Genomic DNA, 21113 nt, shown 5'->3' on the forward strand with positions numbered 1-21113 from the left:
GGGAACCTGTTAGTTGTCCCCCGATCAGAACAGGTCTGCTGAGCCCCCTGGTGGTGGAAAGCGGGATTGGCAGTCTGAGCCGCTTGTTCAGCAAACCGTAGCTGGTTAGATATCAGTTAGTCTGAACAAAGTTAATGAGTTTTAGTATTAACATCATAAAGAAAAACAGTTTGGAAGTTTTGGGTCATTCAAAAATCTGTCTGATTTGTAAGTTAGCCACTCCTTCACAATATTCATCACATGCTGATAAATTTTCTGCTTTATTATTTGGTTTCTTTTCCCTTTATTTCACACCTTTCCAACAGTCCCTCCTTCTTTCCTTTTCAGCCTTTTTTTCTCAACCATTGTGTGCATGTGTGTTAGGAGGAGGGGGAACTGATTTACAGAGGCTGGGTTAGGTTTCAGTGTGCCCTTATCTTTTAATGGCCCGGTCTTTGTGTTGGCCCCTGCCACCTGAGACGAACACAATACAATACAATACATGTGCATGCACGCACACACACACGCTCTCACCGGCATGAATATGAGTGTGATGTGAGAGCCTTTCAAAGGAAAACCTGTCAATGGGCCGGCTGTAGCTCCCCTCCTGTGGTGCCCCGGCTGTGATTGATAACTCCATCTCTACTTTCTTCTTCTCCTCACCCCCCATTCTTCTGTTCTTGCTCATGTAAACAGAGGAGCATAAAGACCCCACAGAAAAATTGCAAGAACCCAGAAACATTTCTTGTCTTCATGAAATTCAAAGAACTCTTGCTGTGCTTCTGAGTGGATAACAGAATCAATCAAAATTTTTATGCTGTTTATCATCAGCATAAAATTGGAAATATGTTTAAAGTTATTATTTAATTATAAGTCTTGAGGAAAATATCAATTTGACTAAATAAGGCCTGAAACTGAACCCTGTGCTGCCCCATGGACAAGATCTTGGAGTTCAATACACCAGAAAGGCTTCTTTGTCCATATAAAATGGTTCAGGAGATAGATTTTTCTGCTTAGCCCATTAGCTTTAAAAAAAAAAAACAACAACAAGCCTTTAAATTTACAAGCTTCATAACCCTTTATTCACATAGAATAATCTAAAGGAAGGTAGAGATTCACTAAAGAAAGACAATCCCCAAGTTGGTGTGAAAGTAAGACATAAAAATAACAGAGATAAAGATAAATCTCTGAGTGCACAAATGAGTGTTACTACAAATCCTTCCTACCAGCAGATGTTAGACTATATAACCATCTCTGCTCCCAACAAGTTCAAACTCAGTGTTTTCATATTATTCTACTGCTGTATGTGGAAGGATAAGCAGAAAAAGAACAAGAGCAGCAGGATGTAACTTGATCAAGGGAAATGAGGTTGAAATTTGCCAGACCCAAAAATGTTCAGCTGTAAATAAACTGGACTCTCTGAACAAGCAACGGGACAACCATGTTTGTTCCTAGAACTCTCACTCGCACACTTCAAAACACACATTCAATAAAAGACAAGCAAGTAAAAAGGCTATTTTTGTTTAGCCAAATGGGATTTTACCACGTGCCAATGACCCCACCTCCTACCTCATACTGTACAGCCATCTGTTAAAGGAAACCACAGAGCCATCCCTGCTTCTCAGCTCATGTTTTTCTTTTGCTCTCTAAACTGTTGTTTATCCCCTCATGTTGTGGTTTTGCTCTTGTATAAATCTCAGGCATAGTGTTGACAGTAAATGGAAGATTTAAGCAGCCTAGTTGATTTTTTTTTTCCAGACTACTTGCCGAACACAACGTTCGTTCCACAAATAGCTCAGGATCTGTCTAACCAAACGTTTCAACATGCAGCTAGAAACGGTGTGTGACCTCTTCATTAGGAAACACCCACGTTCCTACATTTTACGGGTTGTACTTTCTGAAAATGATATCTGTGTGGGCATATTGTGGAAAATTATCTTAATTATTATGTCTGCACAGTTGTATTTATAACTCAGACTTAATTTGAAACACAGCAATGAAACAAAATCTAATCAGGGATTTTTTTTTCTTTCCCAAGGGATCAATAAAGTCAAGTCTAAGTCTCTAAGTCTAAGTCTAATCTTTTTTTGTTTCCCTTTCTATTTATCTCAGGTATCGAAAGTGAATGGATTGACGCGGGCTGGCTCGGCACAAGCTGTCAGTGGTGCCAAGAAGAGCCACGACTTACGACTGCCGTCCAAAACTGTGAAGAAGTACACAGCCACCGTGTCCAAGGGCCACGTCACCTACACCAAAGCCAAACAGAAAGAACTGGGCAAGAAAACCAAACTCAGCAGCAGTAACAAACACAACAGCGCCGCCTCGGCATCATTGTCAGCGAACAATCACAATCAGCACAGCCAGCCAGCAGCCAGCAATAGGCTGGCCAACTCAGGAAAAGCAGCGGCACCAGCCCACCACAGCAATGCAAAAACCCGCAAACAGGTGCTATTATCAAATGGGCTGCACAAAGCGGCGGTCAACATGCGACCCAACGGCAGACTAAACGGGCAATGGCACAATGCCTCAGCCAAGGAGGACGGGCAGAAACAGTGCCAGCAAGGCCATGGGGAGTGCCCGGGTCGAGAGGGACTGCGAAACTCCAAGCGGCGTCTGGAGGTGGTGCTTAACTCTGTGAGTACAGGGGTTGTTGTGCAGAAAGCCAAAACAAGTGGCTCCGAGGCCAAAAAGGCCAAGCTTCAGCCCGCACCACTGGAGACGCGCAGCAGCAGCAAAAAGGTGGCCAATGATGAGAAAGCTGTCAAGCAGAACAGCACCCCTACCACTCCGGTTTCTAATGGACATGATGCAGAGAAGCCCACCCCGCCTGAACAGACTCAACCTGCTACTCCACTTTCACCTTCTAGTCCACCGCCTCAACAAACGCCACCTCCTTCTACACCAGCAGCCAATGTGGAGCCAGTGAACCAGCGACCCAAGCGTGCATCAGCCGGCAAGCTGATGTTGATACGACAAGCACAGCAGCAGCAAAGCAGATCTCATGGTCGCAGCTCCTCCTCATCCCCCTCAGCAGGCCACAATAACGCACCAAACCCCAGTCGAGCCAGCACTACCTCAGACCCTCAACAAACCTCTGCCTCCTCTCCCTTGTCCTGCAACAACTCATCTACTCTTCCTTCCGCCAACGGCCCAGGCCAGATCAAACCAGCAGCGTTACGGCTCGCAGACCGCGACAAGGAGTGGGAGCACGAGAAAGAGCTGACGCGGCAAAAGGAACGTGAGCAGGAGAAGGAGCGGGAGCGCCAGCGGAGCAAGCCAGAGGGCTGGGCGGCGCTGGGCGAAGTGCCTGTCTTCCGGCCCGCTCAGAGGGAGTTCCAGGACCCTCTGGTGTACTTGGACGCAGTGAGGGAACAGGCCGAGGTGGCTGGCATGTGCCGGGTGGTGCCACCGCAAGACTGGCGGCCGGAGTGCAAGCTGAATGAGGAGATGCGCTTTGTTACACAGGTGCAGAGGGTCCACATGCTGGGCCGACGCTGGGGCCCAAATGTGCAGCGGCTGGCTTGCATCCGCAAGCACCTTAAATCTCAGGGCATTACCATGGATGAGCCACCCGTCATTGGTAAGTGAGCCAAATAGGAAGACACGTTTGGTTGTGAACAGGAAAACTACCTCCAATAGTATTTAAAATGATTAAGTGTTAAGTTGCACTCAGATAAACACTGAGAACAAAACCTCTTGATTGTACAGGAGTGAATTAAACCATGACAAGCAGCTTTAAAGCAATAAGCATTCAGTTTCTTTTAAGGTATAGAAAGGATGGCACACAAAGTAAAACAAAAACTATTTCCAATTTAGCAGAGTGTTCACTAACATCTATGCATGACAAATACCAATCAGTAAAATGTCACAATGTTGCTCCTCCTCTTTGCATGTCATGTGTGGTGCTTTTGTGCTTCCAACAGATTTCATGTTGTTTATATAGGACAGCAACAATATGCATCATTTTGGCACAAAACTTGATGGCTAGTAAAGATGAATCTTTCATCCTCCTCCTGTTAGCTTAGAAATCTTTACCAGACTTCCAGTCACCTTTTTTTGTTATTTTTTGTAACAATATAGAGAAAAATGTTCATTTTTGATGAACACGTATGCTGCCAGGGTGTTGTTTTCATTTTTCCTTCAGCTTGTTTTGTTGTTTATATGGAGCTTCATTTAAATCAGCTCAGTGTAGCGAGTGCTGTTGCAGCTGTTAGCCAGACAGAGCTGGCATCCAGTCCATGTCACCAGCCAAAATATCTTTCCTCTCAATGACTTCCTGTAGCATCGCCAGGAAATCAGTTCAGCATTAAGAGCAATTTGCTTCTCTTTTTGCCAGAGTGATTGTCTGGAGAGGGTTTTTTTTTTCCACAGTGCATAATGACCTAATTAAATAATTTAAGATGATGAAAAGGTTTCATCTGATCTATAAATGCTCTGCCTAATACTGCTCTGATACGCTGTGAAAATACACATGCAGAATGGGTTATAAAGTTGCTCCAGTGTCACTCCTCTGATTCCTGACATTGTGTGTAAATTCAATAAGCAGACCAGTGAAATTTTTCTGTCATGTTTAGAGATGTACCAATCTACATTTTGTCAATGTCAGATAGTAGGGGCACAACCGGCATGTTCCATTGAAGAGAGGGAAGATTCTGTAAAACTATCAAAATGGTTTCCCTGTTGATAAGCTGGGGAACCATTTTATAGACTGTTAGAATAGTTAGAATGGTTAGCTTTATCAACTGTGGACTGCACCCTCCAAGATATTCTGTGGGGGAATTTGTAATCCTTCACTTTAAAGATAAAATCTTGCCTATTCCATGATGGCAATAGAAAGCTCAAGTAGTTCCTTGATGCAGTATTTGCTACTTCTATGGACATGTCTAAGTGAGGAAGAGCTACTACTGCAAAAGCAGCATGTTTTCTTTAACCAAAAAATATTTAAAGTTCTAGTACCAGTTTTGATATTAACCGTTTGTAAGCTAACCCTCTGTTTGCTTTGTGCAGGTGGCTGTGAAGTGGACCTGTCACGTTTTTTCCAGCTCATCAATGACATGGGTGGCATGCAGCAGGTCATGGACCTGAAGAAGTGGACCAAGCTCGCTGACCTCCTGCGAATCCCCAAGTCAGCACAGGACCGGCTGGCCAAGCTACAGGAGGCGTATCTACAGTACATCCTCTCCTATGACTCTCTTAGCGCCGAGGAGCGCCTCCGGCTTCTGGGCGATGTGCTGCAAGAGAAAAAGAACCTGGAGTCGCGCCAGGGCCCCCTGGAGGGCCTCTCGGATTCTGCTGCACACGCCTTGCCACGCTACGAGCCCAAAAATGGGTTAGTGGGCGGAATAGTTGGAGGGACGACCGGGAACCATCGCACCAACGGAGTGTACCACCGTCTGAAATGTCTGAAGGAGCTGGAGGCTCAGGTCAAAGCGGGCCGACGCCGGCTCTTCGCTCAGGAAAAACAAGGCAAAGAGGACAGGCATAACGGAGAGCAGCGAATGGAGGAGGACCGGGGCATTCTCAGTGATCAGTACAAGTGTATTTACAAGGTGAGGATGAAAACAATACTGTCCTTTCATGCCGCACACCAGAGGCATATTGACGAGAGGCATGAAAGGGCATTTATGTCTGCTGTCTTTTCCTTCTGTCAATGAGTACAAATATTAACTCTTATTGTCGTCCAAGGATCGTCTGTTGGTTTATCATCAGAAGTCGCATTGCAGCATGGAAGCATCTTTGAATCTTGCTTCCTTATTGCCTCAATTTTGTGGTTTCTCTTGTGTAACTTAACCAGCTGAAAGATATTGAGAAAGACATATTTGCGTTTTGGCAGCTATTATGCGGTTGGTTTTGGCCTCTCAAACTGAATTCTCTGAGCAGTACAATGCATGTGTACTGTCACAATGAGGCTCACTCTTCAAAAAAAACCTTTTTACCTCAAGTTTGGGGGCCAAGGTTTCATTGACCCTCCCACTTTACTACAACCACTCTCGCTTGTGGTCTCGTTCACATCATGACACGTAGCAGAAAAACTGACTGTGATAAAACTATTTCTGTCTGAGTTTTATACTTTACCTGCCTGTCTTTTTCTCTTTATCGAGTTCTTCATGAAAGAGGAGCAGCTGAAGTGCTGCTGTAAACTCAAACCTCTGCGTAGCTCATCTGAGGTTTGGTTTCGTCAACTGGCAAGAAATGCGAATTACGGGATCACAACACTGTTAACCATCTATCATTTAAATGCTGTTTAAATTATCTCTGCAAGTTGTTGGATATAAATTCAGTAACTTGGCACAAAATGAGAGGCGCTCTTCTCTCAGTCTGACTTGTTAGTACGTACACTCATCCTCAGGAAGTGACTTTAATGCTTTACTTGAATCCCTCTTTTTGTTGCGTATGGTGCACATTTAACTTAAGTAATTTAGCGGACTGGTTTCACAGATTCAGATTGATAGAGGATGTTTTCTAAACTGCACAATTTTACAAATACAGATGCAGGTTCAACTAATGTTTAAATGTACCTGAGAAGTTTCCCAGTATAAATGTTGAGTAACTTTTTACATACTTTGCCAGGTTTATGGTATAATTCTGGCTGTATAAATTATTTCACCGTTTCATTTAATGCTTTCACGTACTATTGGCTACAAAACAGCCTAATGCTGCCACTGTTCTTGTCAGTTGGTCCAATGTTCTTGGATGTAAGTTTTCATCCAAGAACTCCTTGTTCTTGTGGACAAACAGGTCAGTCTTGGTCTCATCTGAGCCTTACTTTTTATCTGAAGTGGACAGTTTTCCATGCACATATGTGTCCCCAGTGGGGGATGGACCCCAGATGGGATCGATTACTTACATAAAGGCCCCTGCTAGTTGCTGTCACAGGTGGAAAAACTGCTCACAAAGTCCGGGATGTTTTCTTGAACACCCTTTTGAGATCCACCTAAAATTTACATCGAATTCCCAATGGTTTAGATGATGAGCATAACCAGTTAGGACCACAAATGAGTTCCATATAAGATTCTTATTACAAGTCCAAATTTACTTAGTTCTCATTGAGCCTAACCAATATCCATATGAGGCCCATATGTTGGATACAATTGGGTGTTCTGACAGAGAATTGGTTTTGGAATGGAAAACAAGGGCTAACATTAAGCTTCTGGAATGGCTCAAAACCCACCAATTGAAAACATATGGACTGTTTTAATGCTGAGCTTGTACCACAAAACAATGTAATTTAAATTTCAGATAGTTGAGCTTGCATGTATAATTTTGACCTTGTGCAGGTGAGAGGAAATCTACAATAAATTCCAACTTGTGCACCCATTTCTTGATGGGTCTTATTGCATCATGTCATCTCAAAAACGAAAGATTCAAATGTGTCGTTAAGTCATCGCATTCATGCTGACTGAGTGTATGTAAACTTTTGAGCAGACCATATTTTTTGCTCGATTGATGGAAACTTCAACTTGTCGTTTTTGTACCTTGAACATCTTCTGAGCTAAATATTTTTTCTGCAGCTGTGTTCGCTGCACGGTACTCTCTAGGCCTTATTATGTGCACATGGATTCACATGCACAATATCCCCACCACTATTTCCTCTTGGCTGCTTTGCTGATCTGGCTGGTTGAAATGTAGGTCAGGAAAAAAGACCCAAACAAACAAAAAAAGTCAAACTACTGTTCTGTAGCTCTAAACATTACTGTTCATCTTCAGCAGGACTGATTTGTGTGCACACATTTGTTGTTGGGTTGAAGGTAATTCAGCAAAGATAACTCTGGTAACTTTATCGCATGTTCACTTTGACTCTGAAGCAAACTTTAATCATCTCAAGTCTGGATCTCATTTCATTTTTATTTTTTTTATTTTTTTCATTTTTCCACCCTCTCACTCCCAGTCTCCCAAGGTCACTGACTCCCTCCCTATCTGACCTTCCTTTTAAGAGCTGAGATCCTGCCAACAGACTTGACCCAGAACAATCAATGACTCCGTCACAACATGCACAGCTTACATTTGTGGGCAGTTTTTGATTATAAGAGGCCTCGAGGTTAAGAAGGAGGTCAGATTTCACTTGTCCTGTCAAGAGAACAAAGTGCTTGTCAGGAGTATAATTATGGCCTCTAAATGATTTAGAAGTATTTGAACTGTCAGGAAAAATAACCAAGTACATTTGATTTAACTTTATTATACTTCTTTGGATTAAATTTGAAAAAATCTCATCTAAATTTTGAGCTTGAAGATTTGACAAGGTTAAGTGAGCCAATAGTGAGCAGATTTGGAGATGTTGGACTCCCATAAAATAGGATAAATGTGCATTTGTCTGTAAAAATGTCATTTTATCCAGTCTTTGACTTCAACTAACTTTGAAGTTTGAAGGGAAAAAATTATTCTTTTTACTAATTTTCTCTTCACTTCCTTCCTTTTGGTTTGCATCTCCTTGATTTCTTTTTCCAATCATGACATTTTGTCTCTTCCAATGGATAATTTAGTGGGTTTTTTGCAGGGGAAATCGGTTTCCTTGACCAACTTCTTCAGGATAGCCCGGAACACCATGACCATGTGCTTTAATAAGGAACCTGGAGCTGCTGAGGTTGAGGTAAGCCTCCAAAAAACACCCCATCAAACAAGAAAAGGAAAGTGAACAACTTTTAGTGGCTGGATTTATTCTGCAACTGTGGGTAAAATGAGAATGTCAAGCTGCTGAAGGAATCCATTCATCACTTCAGCATAACACCTGGAATACGCTTCATGCATTTCTAAGTCAACAGTTTTTTTCCTTTTCCCCCCTCATTTTACAGCAAGAATACTGGAGGATAGTGGAGCAGAGAGACGCCCACGTGGCAGTCCACTGTGGAAAGGTGGACACCAGTACACACGGCAGTGGTTTCCCAACAGGAAAATCAGAGCCATTTTCAAAGTAAGGGCCTCGTATTTAATATTCTAAGCATTTAGATGAACGAACCTGAGCTGCAAAATGAGTTTTCATCGATTGTGTTTGAAACTTCAGCTCAGATGTTACCTTAGTGACGTGGCAATGACAGTGCTTAAGCTCATGTTATGCCATGCGGTTGCTCTGCCTGCACCGACAAAGAATCTCTTACCTCGACATGACAAATGCATGGAGTGGTTCTAACTGGTAACCATTGACCTACTTTCAGACTAATTCAGCTAATGAGCATTTCACCTCTTTCAGCCCCTTATAAGATTTTGTTTAGAGCTTTGAAATTTCAGCTTCGGTGCTGTAGGAACCAAATTGTATAGGACGTGGAACATTATTCAACATCCGGGTCTCACCTGAGTGTCAAACAGAAATCTTTATAGAGCAATCTGTAGGAGGATTTACAGGTATCTCATTGAAAATGTTTGTTAAATATTATTTTCCCCTCTCTCCTCAGACATGGATGGAACCTCACTGTCCTCCCAAATAATTCTGGATCCATACTGAGGCATCTGGGTGCTGTGCCTGGTAAGATATTATGATATTTGTATATTTGTTCAGACCAATGAACTTTATTAGGTGCATCTTGTCAGTTTAGGCTTTAATCTGCCTAAACTCAGCAGTCATTAATCCCTTCTTCTTCTCCCATCCCATTTTTTTCAGGGGTGACCATTCCCTGGCTAAATATTGGCATGGTCTTTTCTACCTCATGCTGGTCTCGAGACCAAAATCGCCTTCCATATATTGATTACTTACACACTGGTGCTGACTGCATTTGGTAAGTGTCAACGACCTGCATTTAAGATTTGCCATATCGCGGTCGGATGTAAACCTTAGATTAATAGGATGAAACCTCTGTTCTCCGGCAGGTATTCTGTCCCTGCTGAGGAGAAAGCTAAGCTGGACAAGGTGGTCCATACACTGCTTCAAGCCAATGGCACCCCAGGACTAGAAATGCTGGAGAAGAATATTATGGTGAGTAGAGTCTGTGAGAGCGGTTGTCCTGGTTCTTGTGTAGGAATTGTTATTCCTCAAAAAGAACAAACCTAGAAAGTCTGGAATTGTGTCTTAGAGATCTGGATAAAAAATGAGGGAAAAACAGAAAAATATTTGCATATCTAGACTCTCCATCCATCCAACCAACATTAGTCCGTTCCATAACAACTTTCGACACATCCTGCCATATGTGTTTTGATACCAGAATCAACATTTATTTTAGATCTGAAAAGTATAACATTTTGTCAAATTATTTGGGAACTCTTCTGTTGTGACCCTTACCCTCTCGCTCTCCTTGTTAACCCGCCAGATCTCTCCAGAGGTGCTGTGCCGTGAAGGCATCAAGGTTTACCGTACGGTCCAGCGGAGTGGCCAGTTTGTGGTCTGCTTTCCCGGTGCCTTTGTCTCTAAAGTGTGCTGTGGCTACAGCGTGTCAGAGACGGTACACTTTGCCACGCCACACTGGATGAACCTGGGTTACCAGGCTGCAAAGGTCAGTCCATGACACCAGGTGAACCTAATAGTTGTGCTAAATATGAGTAGCTATACCCAGCAGTAACTTTGCTGATATTAAGCAACAAAAATCACCATAAGGACATTGGGTCAAATAAGCAGACTTGAATGTTTTTTCATTCTTTTTCAGAATTTAATTCAACTCTTTAAAAATATGTACTTGCGCAAAAAGTGATATTTGGAAAGAAAAGTCGACTATTTATATCAGTTCACAAAAATAAATTAATTGCATCTGTAAAATGTGATTTATTCTTGTTTTGTTTTTGGCCAGGACCTGAAATTTCGTTGCATAGCCAAGCCCTTCTCCATGGAGAAGCTACTGTATCAGATCGCCACCGCTGAGTCCAAGAGGGACAACGGCCTTCTCCTCACCACCATCTCCACCCTACTCAAAGACCTCAGGCAGGATGCCACACCACACAAAAACACTTAATTATAATGTCACAGATCTAAAAATACAGTTACATCTTGATTTAAAATATTCATAAAGTGACCAGGTTAGCGCTTTGAATTGAAAGGCTAGACATTTTGTATATAATAACTTCGTATTACATAAATATCTACTCCAAAATTGTAAATACAATGATATAACATGAAGTGATCTCTTTTTTTTTTTTTGTAATATGTACAGTTGTATTGTAACTACAATATGTATTGTTATTTTGATGCACAGACTAGAGCAAAAACATTTTTTTACTTTGGTACTTGTGGCTGACCTGGTGCCTATCAAACACATTTACTTTTGTCTAAATGTGTTACTTCCTGTTATATTCTTTGTCCATGTTGTATTTGGAATACATATAAACAATTTGTAAATATTATCAGAGAAACTTTACTTCTGTTTGCCTTAGTTACAATCAAACATTGACAGATTCTGCTCTGTGCTTCCTGAAAACGGTTTTCTGTCTCTTTCTGAACCTTCTTCTCTCTCGTCCTTCAGGAACATAGAGTTGCACCAACGTCAGGAACTTTATAACGCAGGTTTGCTATCCTCTGCCCGGTACGGCACGCATGACGGCAACCTCGGCCCCACTGACGGGCGCAAGAAGCCCCGTGGGAAATGGCTGGCACTGGAGTCCTTGGAGAGACGCTGCCAAATCTGTCAACACCTCTGCTACCTGTCCATGGTGAGAGCAGAGCGTTTAAACTAAACCTTTTCACAGTAATCCAGTGAGAAAAATGATCTAAAAGTGGAGCACATTCAAAGGGGTTGCAAACATTCCTTTTGCTCTTTGATCAATGTTATTCTAAGTGATAATATTGCTCGTTTTCACGTCTTTGCAGGTGGTTCAGGAGACGGACAACGTGGTTTTCTGTCTGGAGTGTGCACTACGCTACGTGGAGAAGCACAAGTCCTGCAGGGGCCTTAAGATGATGTATCGATATGACGAGGTAAGATGTTCTCTCTGTGTCCAGAAGGGGGCGGTGTCAACTTAGAAATAAACCTGAACACCCTCTGTTGACACCCTTCCAGAATGCTTTCATCAGCTTATAAATAAATGATTAACTCTGGCTGCTCAAAGCATAACTAAATTTACTTACATTTAAACTATTCTTGTATTATCTTTGTTTTTTTCTCTATATAAAGTACATTTGCAAATGCATATCCTTCAGATGCTGGTTAAAAACAATATTATGAAAGTTGATCTACTCGCTCTAACGCAATTCAAAAAAGTGAACTTCACATATTGGCTAAATTTTGTTCATACAGAAGCATGTATTTCATGCATTTATTTTGATTAATGTTTATGAAAATTACTCAAAGAAAATTTAATCTCTCAGATTAAAAGTTTACATAAAACGAAAAAAATATATATATTCATATAGAAATGTTAGCCTTCAGAAAACTGTGTTGGCGTACGGTACATGCCGTCACAAGCTGATCAGGGCACATGGTGCAAGAATAGCGTCGAGTTATTACTGGGTCCAGATCCTCTCCTCTGTCTCTGTCCATCTTCCTCCTGAAAATTCTCCATAGATTCTCTTTGAGGGTCAGGACAGTTTGCACAGTGACACACCTTAAGATATCACAAAGTGAACAATGTGGATTTTGTGTCTTTGCCCTCTTCCTTGAGATTCTGAGACCTTCATTTCCACCAAAATGCAGAATTTAGTTTCAGGTGGTATTCTCTGTTGCTTTTAAACCCCTCTCTGCTGTAGTTTTTCCTTCCACTTAGTTTTCCATTCCACAGACTGCTTAGAAAAAGCACTGTGAGCAGTTAGCATCTTGTTTTTAACAATGACCTGTCCTGGTTTACCAGACTCAGCAGATCATGACATATCTGCATTCAAAATATTTATTGGTATGTAACAGTAAGAGAATTTTAATTTTCGGTTTTAATTTACTTTGAATCAATTACTAAAGTAAATAATTTTACATGTTTGTGTGGTGAAATGCACCCGTGCTTGAATAAATAAAAGCATCTTATCAGCCCCAGCAGGAGATGTAACTGTGGAGATCATTTTAAGTTCTTTTGAATGAAACTGTCTATAAAAGTGGGTTCATCCCAATTGTGCTTGTGCTCATCACATTTTCTGCAATATTGTTCCTGTACAGGAGCAAATCAACAGTTTGGTGAACCAGGTGTGCGGTAGGGCCATGTTAAAGAACGGAGGAATCGGAGGAGGAGCCGTCATTGTTAGCGGAGGAGGGGGAGACTCTTGCCACACTCTAAGCCCCGCCAAAGCATCGCCAGCCAAGCGGGCCCCCCGGAAGCGCGCCACTGTGGAGGTGTCCCTGGCCCGCCTGTCGTCCATCCACATGCCGAAGGCGGCGGCCGTGTCCTGAAGCGGACGGCGGGATCTTCTCCCAGTTCTGTTTTGTTTCTACATTGAGCAGGATCACTATCCCCCACTGCCCTCACCCGAGCTCAGTCTCCATTTCGCTCACCTCTCCTTTAGCGACAGCTTGTTTCTGAAAAACAGAAAAGTAAACGCAAAGCAAGATGTCTTTTTTGCACTAGTGTGAAAGAAGAATTAGTTTTTATCTTGAGTGATATTTTTTATGATTTTTAGTTCTCCCCCGCCCCTGACCTGCTCTGAATCAACAGTACAAGCATTAACATTCAGAGGAAGACTTGACAGGGCCCCATTTTTACACCTCCATCCTTTCTGACTCAGAATGGGTTACATTTGTTACCTTTTTCTTGCATCACTCACTCCTGAGACTGAATCCCCCCCATCCCTGTTAAGACTTGGAACGAATAAAATGGATCCCCCCACCATGTTTAATTTTTTCCCCCCCCTTCCAGATGATGTTAAGTAGTTACCCAAAGTTTCTCTCTGTCCTTGATTTTAAGGAAGAAGAGTCCTTTTTTATTGAATTTTATGCGTTTGTGATGCATTGCCTGCAGAGTTTCTTTAAAGGAGGTGATGCAAGATTTAAAAACTTGAAAGACGATGTTGGTTGGCTATATGTTTTTGAGTTCTATTTTGAATCTTTAGCTTTGTTTTCTGCTAGGTTTGGTTTTGGTTTTTCTTGTATTTTATTTGGTTTTGTCCGTCAGCGGACGTGAGCGAAGCAGAGCCTCACTTCCGCGTCAACACGGAGGGATCTCTCGCCAGAAATCGGTGCCTGACACTCGGCGAGGAGATTCGTTTTATTGGTGCTGTTGGTTATAATTACTGTATAACAACACAAAAATTAAAAAAAAAAATGTTTGAGGGGGCGTTTGGTGCCTGCTTCACGCCCCACAGGTCAGAAAGGCTTTCAGGCTTCTCTGGTTCTAGATGTGCAATCGTGTTAACATTCCATTCTTCCAGTCCTCTTATTTCATCTGTACCAGTAAACATTAATTATTATATTATTATTTTTGGGTTTTTGTTTTCCCATTTGTTGAGCTGATGTGTTATCTCAAGTAGAGCCACTAGTTAATGAGTGTAAAATGTGAAATATCAATTTTTCTTTCTTTGCTTTTTTGCTATTTTGTCCCCCTTTTTTTCCAGATATATTATGAGTCATTTTTACAGAGGAAAAAGTCCAACACAAACAAACAAACATCAACTTTTTTGTACATATACCCTGTAAATTTCTTTAAATACTTGAGCCTTTTTACGGGGTTTAAGTAAGAAAGAAAAGGAAGGAAAAGAATGCAGAAGAGAGAGTTTTCCAGAGAGGAGAGTGCTTGATGAAGAAAAAGCCTTACAATTCCCTTTCTTCATCTGTGAGAGTTAGATGCTTACAGGGTTTTGCTCTGGTAAATGTGTATAAAAATTTTAAGTGCTGCTTATATCACTAAGAAAGAAGATATTGAGTAGCCGATGATTGCTCCCCCCACTTACCCCTGACACTTCCCCCCACCCCCTTTTTCCTCCAGCCTAGTTTTGTTTGTTTAGCTTTACTTTTTTAAAGAAAAGGGAAAAAAAGGATTTGTTGACAAAAAATGGGTTTTTACATTTTCATTACTGAAAATTCAACAAAAATGTAGTAGCTACTCATGTTGCACTGAGCTTGCCAGTGGTGACTGTCAAGGAAAAAAAAAATCCTATAATCCAGTTTGTTGGTATTTGTCCCTCGCAGAAGACTGAACTGTTTTAGGACTATTTAAAGAAATACCAAGGTGTTTTCAGCTTCATAAAAAGTGGTTGTCAAGTTTTTATGGCCTTACAATATATTTTATTCTTATGGGATTTTTTTTCTTTCACTTTTTGTTTTATTGCTTAGTTCTCGTTTGGTTTTTTTTCTTCCATTTTCTACAGTATAAACTACTTGCTCACAATGGGATCTCTGGTGACTTAATTTATTAAAGCTGCGCGTCGGCCTTTCCTTTCATTGGGAAAGAGTTTCATGTTGGTTATATTTACAGTTTTTTACTTTTGCAGTTTGTACTTAAGGTTTAATAAAAACTTACAGACAATTCACTGTCAATCCTTTCCAACCTACTTGTGTCTTGTTTCTTTGTGTCGAGTTTTCATTTGATCACAGGAGGAAATTACTTTCTGCTGCCTCGTTGGTATTTTATTTGCGTGTTATTAGGCGTCAGAAATATTTAAGGAGAGCCAAAGTTTCCACAATCAAACTTTACCGAAGTTTGATTGTGGAAACTTCGGTAAAGTTTCCAAATCATTAAATACAAAAATGTGAAAATCAAAACGGTTTAATTAGTTCAATTTAAAAGCCACAATTATTTTAAGCAGTTATGTCAAAAAGCCATAAGTGCTACTATCAAATAGAAAAATGAGCATTTCCTGTGAAAATTCAGTGTGAATTATTTAATTGAACATTTTTAGTGGGAATTGCATTTGAAGTCAACTGTGGAAAACTTGAAAGAAATGCATGAAACAGGCAGAAGCAACAAAGTATAAGATGCTAGCAAAAAAGTGATAAGCTATTAGACTATCACTAACATGTCTAAATTTAGTCGGCGTTTATAAAAGGTTGTCAAAAACAGGGTTGAAAGGAAGATCAGGTGACTGAGTGGTAAATGCCGACAGCGCTGGATTCCTTCAACACGGGATTTACTCTATAATGTTTATTTGTTCTACATAACATGCTGTCACTGTGAGGTACAGAGACTGAAGAAAACAGGATTGGAAAAGAGACAGAAGTAAATCCAGCTCAAAGAAAGACTTGGTCTAAAACAGCCGCATTTACCTAAAGAAGGCAAATAACAAAATGTAGGGTGTTGGCCAAAAGTAAGAAAACAACAACAAAACACACTGAGATTTGAATTAACTAAACCAAATTAGGATGAAAATGTAAAACCATTACAAAACAAACAGCCAACTTTGCAGCTTGTTCTCCTACAAGCTGCAAAGTAAACAGAAACCCACTCACTCCATTTGCATCCAGTGTTTCTGAGCTGAACCTAGCAGCTCTTAAAACTTTAAAGTGCAGCGAAATGACTATTGTACATCAGTGCTGTTTACTATGCAAAATAAACCCACACAGCAACTTTGAGCCTTGAAAAGACATTTACTCTCAGTGTTGCAGTGGTGATCCCTTATATCTCTCGGAAAAAAAACAGAATTAATGCACACACAGAAAAGTGATTCCTGGTTTGAGAGACACTTTTTTTTCCAAACATGCCGGACCATAACTCAGTAATGAACAAACAGTGCGTTTTCACTCACACTTTTAATCTTGCTCACATTTCTTGTTTCTCAAAATGCTCAGAGGGAAATCAATTCACTCTTGAGCAGAAACATTAACAAGTCAAGAAAACTAAACAAAGGGTAAGAAAATGAAGGAAAAAATGCATTTACACTGCACAAATATTAACAATTTCTGACCCCAAAAAAACAAAACTAAATCAAAATTTGGACAAGAGTTAGCCTCCAGGCCGATGTCCAGTGCATAGCACGCTCCAAGATGGGGATTTGGTCCTGGTTCAGAAGAGATCTGTCCAAACTGTGCAGGTCATAGACAAGGTTCATGTTTGTTTGTGTGAGCAAATGTTTCTAAAACTACTGAAACCTGCAGCATGTCAGCAGTACAGTCAGTTTTGACAGGAATAAAGTCAGAAATTTGGCACATGAGAGCTGGTTGTCACATTTATCCATAATGAAAGTAAGAACAGTTTGTGCCCTCTGCACATCATTAATCGGCTCGATTCATCAAAATTACACCAAAAATCTAATTTATACTGGCACAGAAATAGCTTTCAGTACATCTGTTTAAACAATGCATTTTACTCAATCAGGACGATCATCCTGCAGTGAGAAGTTGCACTTGCTGTGCTTTTTCCCCCCACTTTATCAGAAAAACTTTAGCTTTGTTTTAAAAAATGTGGATGAGCCAAATTAAAACGATATCCAATGAAAGAAAATGAGTTTGGCTTGATTTTAATACATACTTTTGTTCCGTGAGAGGAAGATTAGGATCGCAGTGCTGATGGAGCTGAAGGTAGTTCTTTTTTCATTCTCGACATCGGAGAGATTAAAAACACCATTATATGTTCAGTTAAAGTTCCAACGATCAGAAAACAGGTTCAGGATTTATGCACAATACATTTCACTATAAAGCATGAACAGAATTAGACCGATGGCTCATCTGTGACCTCATTTCCGTTATCAGGAACAGGCTTTGCTCAGCCTCAACATGCAGAGCTGTAGAAACGGAACGTCAGGATTTCCACAATGTTTCTTATTTTCACATTTTTCTATTAGATTTCTGGATGTTTTTCAACAGTTTTTGTCAATCATTTACCTTCACGAAGCTTCATAGTCTGAATGTTTCACAAATCCTAAGATAGTACAATTTCAAAAGTGTGTTTAGATCAAGCTGCTTCTCTGCTCTTTCTGGATTATTCTGTCATGCTTAAGCTTAATCTAAAGTAAAGTGTGTTCTTCTTAATGCGCAATTTATTATTGATTCCTTTATTTTTATTTTTATTTTTGGCGAATGCTTCTCTCTCTTTTTATAAAAAAAAAACATGGCTTTAAGGTTTGCTGATTGAAGCTTACTGAGATTCACATGTAAATAATATATGTAATATATGTAATACTGAGTCTGACTCTCTGAAAAACCTTAAGCTATTTCAGTTCATTCTGAACCAAAAACGGGTCGCAAACATCTTGAAAAACATTTGATCAGACTGAACTTACATCACTGGTCTTAAGGCAAGTTTATGTGGCAGTTAGTGCAACCTCGGTGTCATCTCTCTGATGAAAGGAAAGGTTTTTGGGAATAAAAGCCAATAAATAGAATAGAATACAATAGAATAGAATATATATCTAGGTTTGATTTGGCAGCTCTGAGCGTTTTCACTCTTTAAATCAAGTCCAACTGTTCTCAAACCTGCTGCCTCCTCTCCTCACAGTCTCGACTGCTCTGATCATCCTGGTCCTCTCTGTCCACCAGCGTGGAGTCTGGGTGGACCTCCTCTTCGTCCAGCGTCACTACCACTGGGGGCCTTCGTCTCCTTCCTCCTCCTCCAACAACGCCGCCGCTTCCTCCTTGCTCAGCTTCCTCCTCGTCCTCGTCGTCCTCCCCGGCCTCAGTGTCCTGGCTGGCCGAATCCGTGCAGGTGGAGGACAGGGACGAAAGCTTGTGTCGGAGCTCGGCCTGGGTGGGGACCTGGAGGCTGATCTCGTTTGTAAAGGACTCGATGTCTGGACCTTTTAGATAACAGAAGGACTTAGTTAGGTGCATTGTCAATGAACATAGAATACTGCAGGAGTGACGGCGTCTCTCAGATTCTCATGCTTATCTGGCAGTAATCTTTTCCCTCTGGATAATTCAGACATTTGCATTTTTGCCGGGTTTACAGAAAGAAGGACACATGTAGACGGGTAGGGGAGGCTGCAGGTTATCTTGGCCCAGTCGAAGTTGAGATGTAAATTGAACTGGTGTTGAAAATGTATTTTAAAAGACGCTCGCCATTTGATCTGCTAGAACATCTGCCGTCTAGTGAAAATAATGAACACATATAGAAGGCACCTAGCAGTTTTTATGAAAAAAAAATATATAAAATTGATAAAATCCTTACCCAGGGGTTTCGGAGTACAAATGCACACAATTCTATGATTAGTTGTGCCAACCCATTTTCCTTTCATCTCACAAATAAGCACTACTTCCTGTGGATCCATCTTGCCTTACACTTTTAAAAAACAAACATTTTTTTAAAAGTCTCTTTTACAAATTGTGAAACAGATCATGGCAATGTAATATATGAGAAAAAGAGGGGCAGGGGTTTGCATTATGTCTAAATGACGTGAACTAGAGTGTCAGTGTGATTTTCTGGACGTAGTATTTACCTGTGACAGGTGAGGCAGCGCTGTTGTCCTCTCCCCCAGAGTGCAGGAAGACATCCAGAGCCTCGTGGTCGGACATGTCCATCAGATCCATCTGCTCCAGCATGTCCACGTTGACCTCCATGGAGGACATGCTTCCTATTGGCTCTGGACAGATCACAGTCAGATATCAGGAAGTGCCAAAGCGTGGAAAAGGCAGCAGCAAGGAGCTGAGTCCAGGAAGGAAGGCGCTTTGCTCTAAGTCGGAATCATTACTCACCGATACAAAAGCATAAGCCAATGACCACATATAAGCTGGATGGTGTTTGAGATGTTAAAGCAGGTATGATTAAAAAAATAAAGTGCAAAAACTATGTAGCTTTAACATGACAGGAAATAAACTTACACACCATTTTCTTTTTATTATTATTATTATTATTTAACCAGACCTGAAAAATTACTTAAATTCAAGATTTTCTAGACTGCGTAGGAACCCGGAGGACTGGTCTTCAGTGTGAATGAATACATCAAATATCGAATGCAAAAGCGACTGAGAGGTAAAAGCAGAAAAAAGAAATCCTGCACTTTGCAGGAATCCACGCTTCAGCCAAACATAACAGGGGGGGAAAAATGACTGAATATCTGCTACAGTATTTAGAGTGAAACTGCTTGAGTGGTATATGAAGTAGACGTTGTGTATAGCTTGTGTTCATGTGAGAAAAAAAACAAAAACGTTTTTCTCGGAGTTATTACTGTTACACATCAACTGTACCCACATAGTGAGTTTAATGTTGGACTCTTTATGCCACTTTATGTTCATTAAATATGGCGTAGCCAAATCTACATACCGACAGGGAACGCGCCAAGTCAGTCAGTTTTAGCACTTGCACTGCAGCTTACTCAGCTATTCAGACACATTATGACAAAGAGCTGATTTATTATAAGCTGTGACTTTGACAGATTAGACGAGTAATTAATTTTATAAGTGTGTACAAAGGATTATACATCCTAGTAAAATAGGACATGTACATAACAAAATTCTCCAACGAAAACAAGCAAACAAATTTTCAATTTTAGATGAAATCTTTCTCATGAACTGACACACTCCTGGATTCACCACCTTGCAGGGCTGCAGAGCCCCACGGTTTGCCATAATGGTTTTGCTGCATGCATCACAGACAGCCAGTCCTGGCACTGACAGGGTGGAGGGTGGGAGTGGGTTAGCAAGGCAGGGTGGAGCGGGGGCAGCAGAGTTGTAAGCACATGAGGAAGAAGCGACGTGATTAGTTGTTAGCGCAGGAGCGCCAGAAGGCGCTTTTGCTACCATACCTCAAGGAAAATGAGGAGGAGTAGAAGAGGGCGGCACAGGGAAGGAGAGCAGAGTGAAGAGTCAAAGTAGAGGAAAGAAAGAGAGAGAGAAAGAAAAAGGGGGATGTTATTTCCAATAGAGGCTGCCTTAAAGTCTCCCTGCCCTTTAAGCTGCAACACAAACACATACAGATTATACACAACAGAATGTCACACCGGGATTAATTCGGACCATTCTTGCATGCGTTTCTCACCATTAGGCTGTTTCTTACCCAACATTTTTAATGGAAACAGATCTAATTTGTGCTAATGGTATGCAGACTCCTTCAAGTGCGTATCCATACGGCCTTTCTCGTCACTGCCATGTGAAACATGGGATGGATGACAGATTGCACCCTCTGCAGAGCGGTGTCTCCAGGACAGGAACATGAATAAAAGAGTGATGCTTGGTAATGTTGAAAAGGTTTTTTGGTCTTCTCGACTAAAAACATCCTTTCCCATCAGACGGCTTCTGACATGCTCCTCTGTTTGCCTTGGTGTGACCTTGCTTAAAAGGGTACCCCTGCTGGGAGGGCTCTTATTGCCTGCAGTGAAATTACACAGAATAAATGCCTGTGTGTGTGCGCGCGTGTGTGTGTGTGTATGTGGGTGTATGCGTGCAAGAAACAAAACAAAAAGTAAAGTTTAAGACTCTTGAGACCAGTTTGTGGTTATT

At 41.2% G+C, this 21113-nt stretch overlaps 2 protein-coding genes across 7 annotated transcripts in view; one reads left to right on the forward strand and one right to left on the reverse strand.

Moving 5' to 3' along the window:
- The window catches only part of jarid2b (jumonji, AT rich interactive domain 2b), a 109222-nt gene extending 93924 nt beyond the window's left edge, over positions 1–15298 (forward strand). For all 4 annotated transcript variants that reach the window (XM_055053735.1, XM_055053736.1, XM_055053738.1 and 1 more), the window contains 12 exons: positions 2092–3559; positions 4987–5528; positions 8474–8566; positions 8769–8887; positions 9366–9436; positions 9572–9686; positions 9778–9883; positions 10215–10397; positions 10689–10819; positions 11358–11544; positions 11702–11809; positions 12975–15298. In XM_055053735.1, the coding sequence (XP_054909710.1) occupies positions 2092–3559; positions 4987–5528; positions 8474–8566; positions 8769–8887; positions 9366–9436; positions 9572–9686; positions 9778–9883; positions 10215–10397; positions 10689–10819; positions 11358–11544; positions 11702–11809; positions 12975–13205 (3354 nt within the window). In that variant the 3' untranslated portion in view covers positions 13206–15298. The remainder of the gene's footprint in view (positions 1–2091; positions 3560–4986; positions 5529–8473; positions 8567–8768; positions 8888–9365; positions 9437–9571; positions 9687–9777; positions 9884–10214; positions 10398–10688; positions 10820–11357; positions 11545–11701; positions 11810–12974) is intronic.
- A 1180-nt stretch (positions 15299–16478) lies between these two features.
- Positions 16479–21113, reverse strand: part of dtnbp1b (dystrobrevin binding protein 1b) — a 31500-nt gene continuing 26865 nt past the window's right edge. For 2 of the 3 annotated variants that reach the window (XM_055053747.1, XM_055053748.1), the window contains exons 3-4: positions 19115–19258; positions 16479–18475 (exon numbers count right to left, since the gene is read on the reverse strand). In XM_055053747.1, coding sequence (XP_054909722.1) covers positions 18150–18475; positions 19115–19258 — 470 coding nt within the window. In that variant the 3' untranslated portion in view covers positions 16479–18149. The remainder of the gene's footprint in view (positions 18476–19114; positions 19259–21113) is intronic. The other variant, XM_055053749.1, reaches the window with a different exon arrangement.

Source organism: Poeciliopsis prolifica, unplaced genomic scaffold (genome assembly GCF_027474105.1).
Source record: "Poeciliopsis prolifica strain line A6 unplaced genomic scaffold, Auburn_PproV2 SCAFFOLD038, whole genome shotgun sequence".
NCBI classification, from domain to species: domain Eukaryota; kingdom Metazoa; phylum Chordata; class Actinopteri; order Cyprinodontiformes; family Poeciliidae; genus Poeciliopsis; species Poeciliopsis prolifica.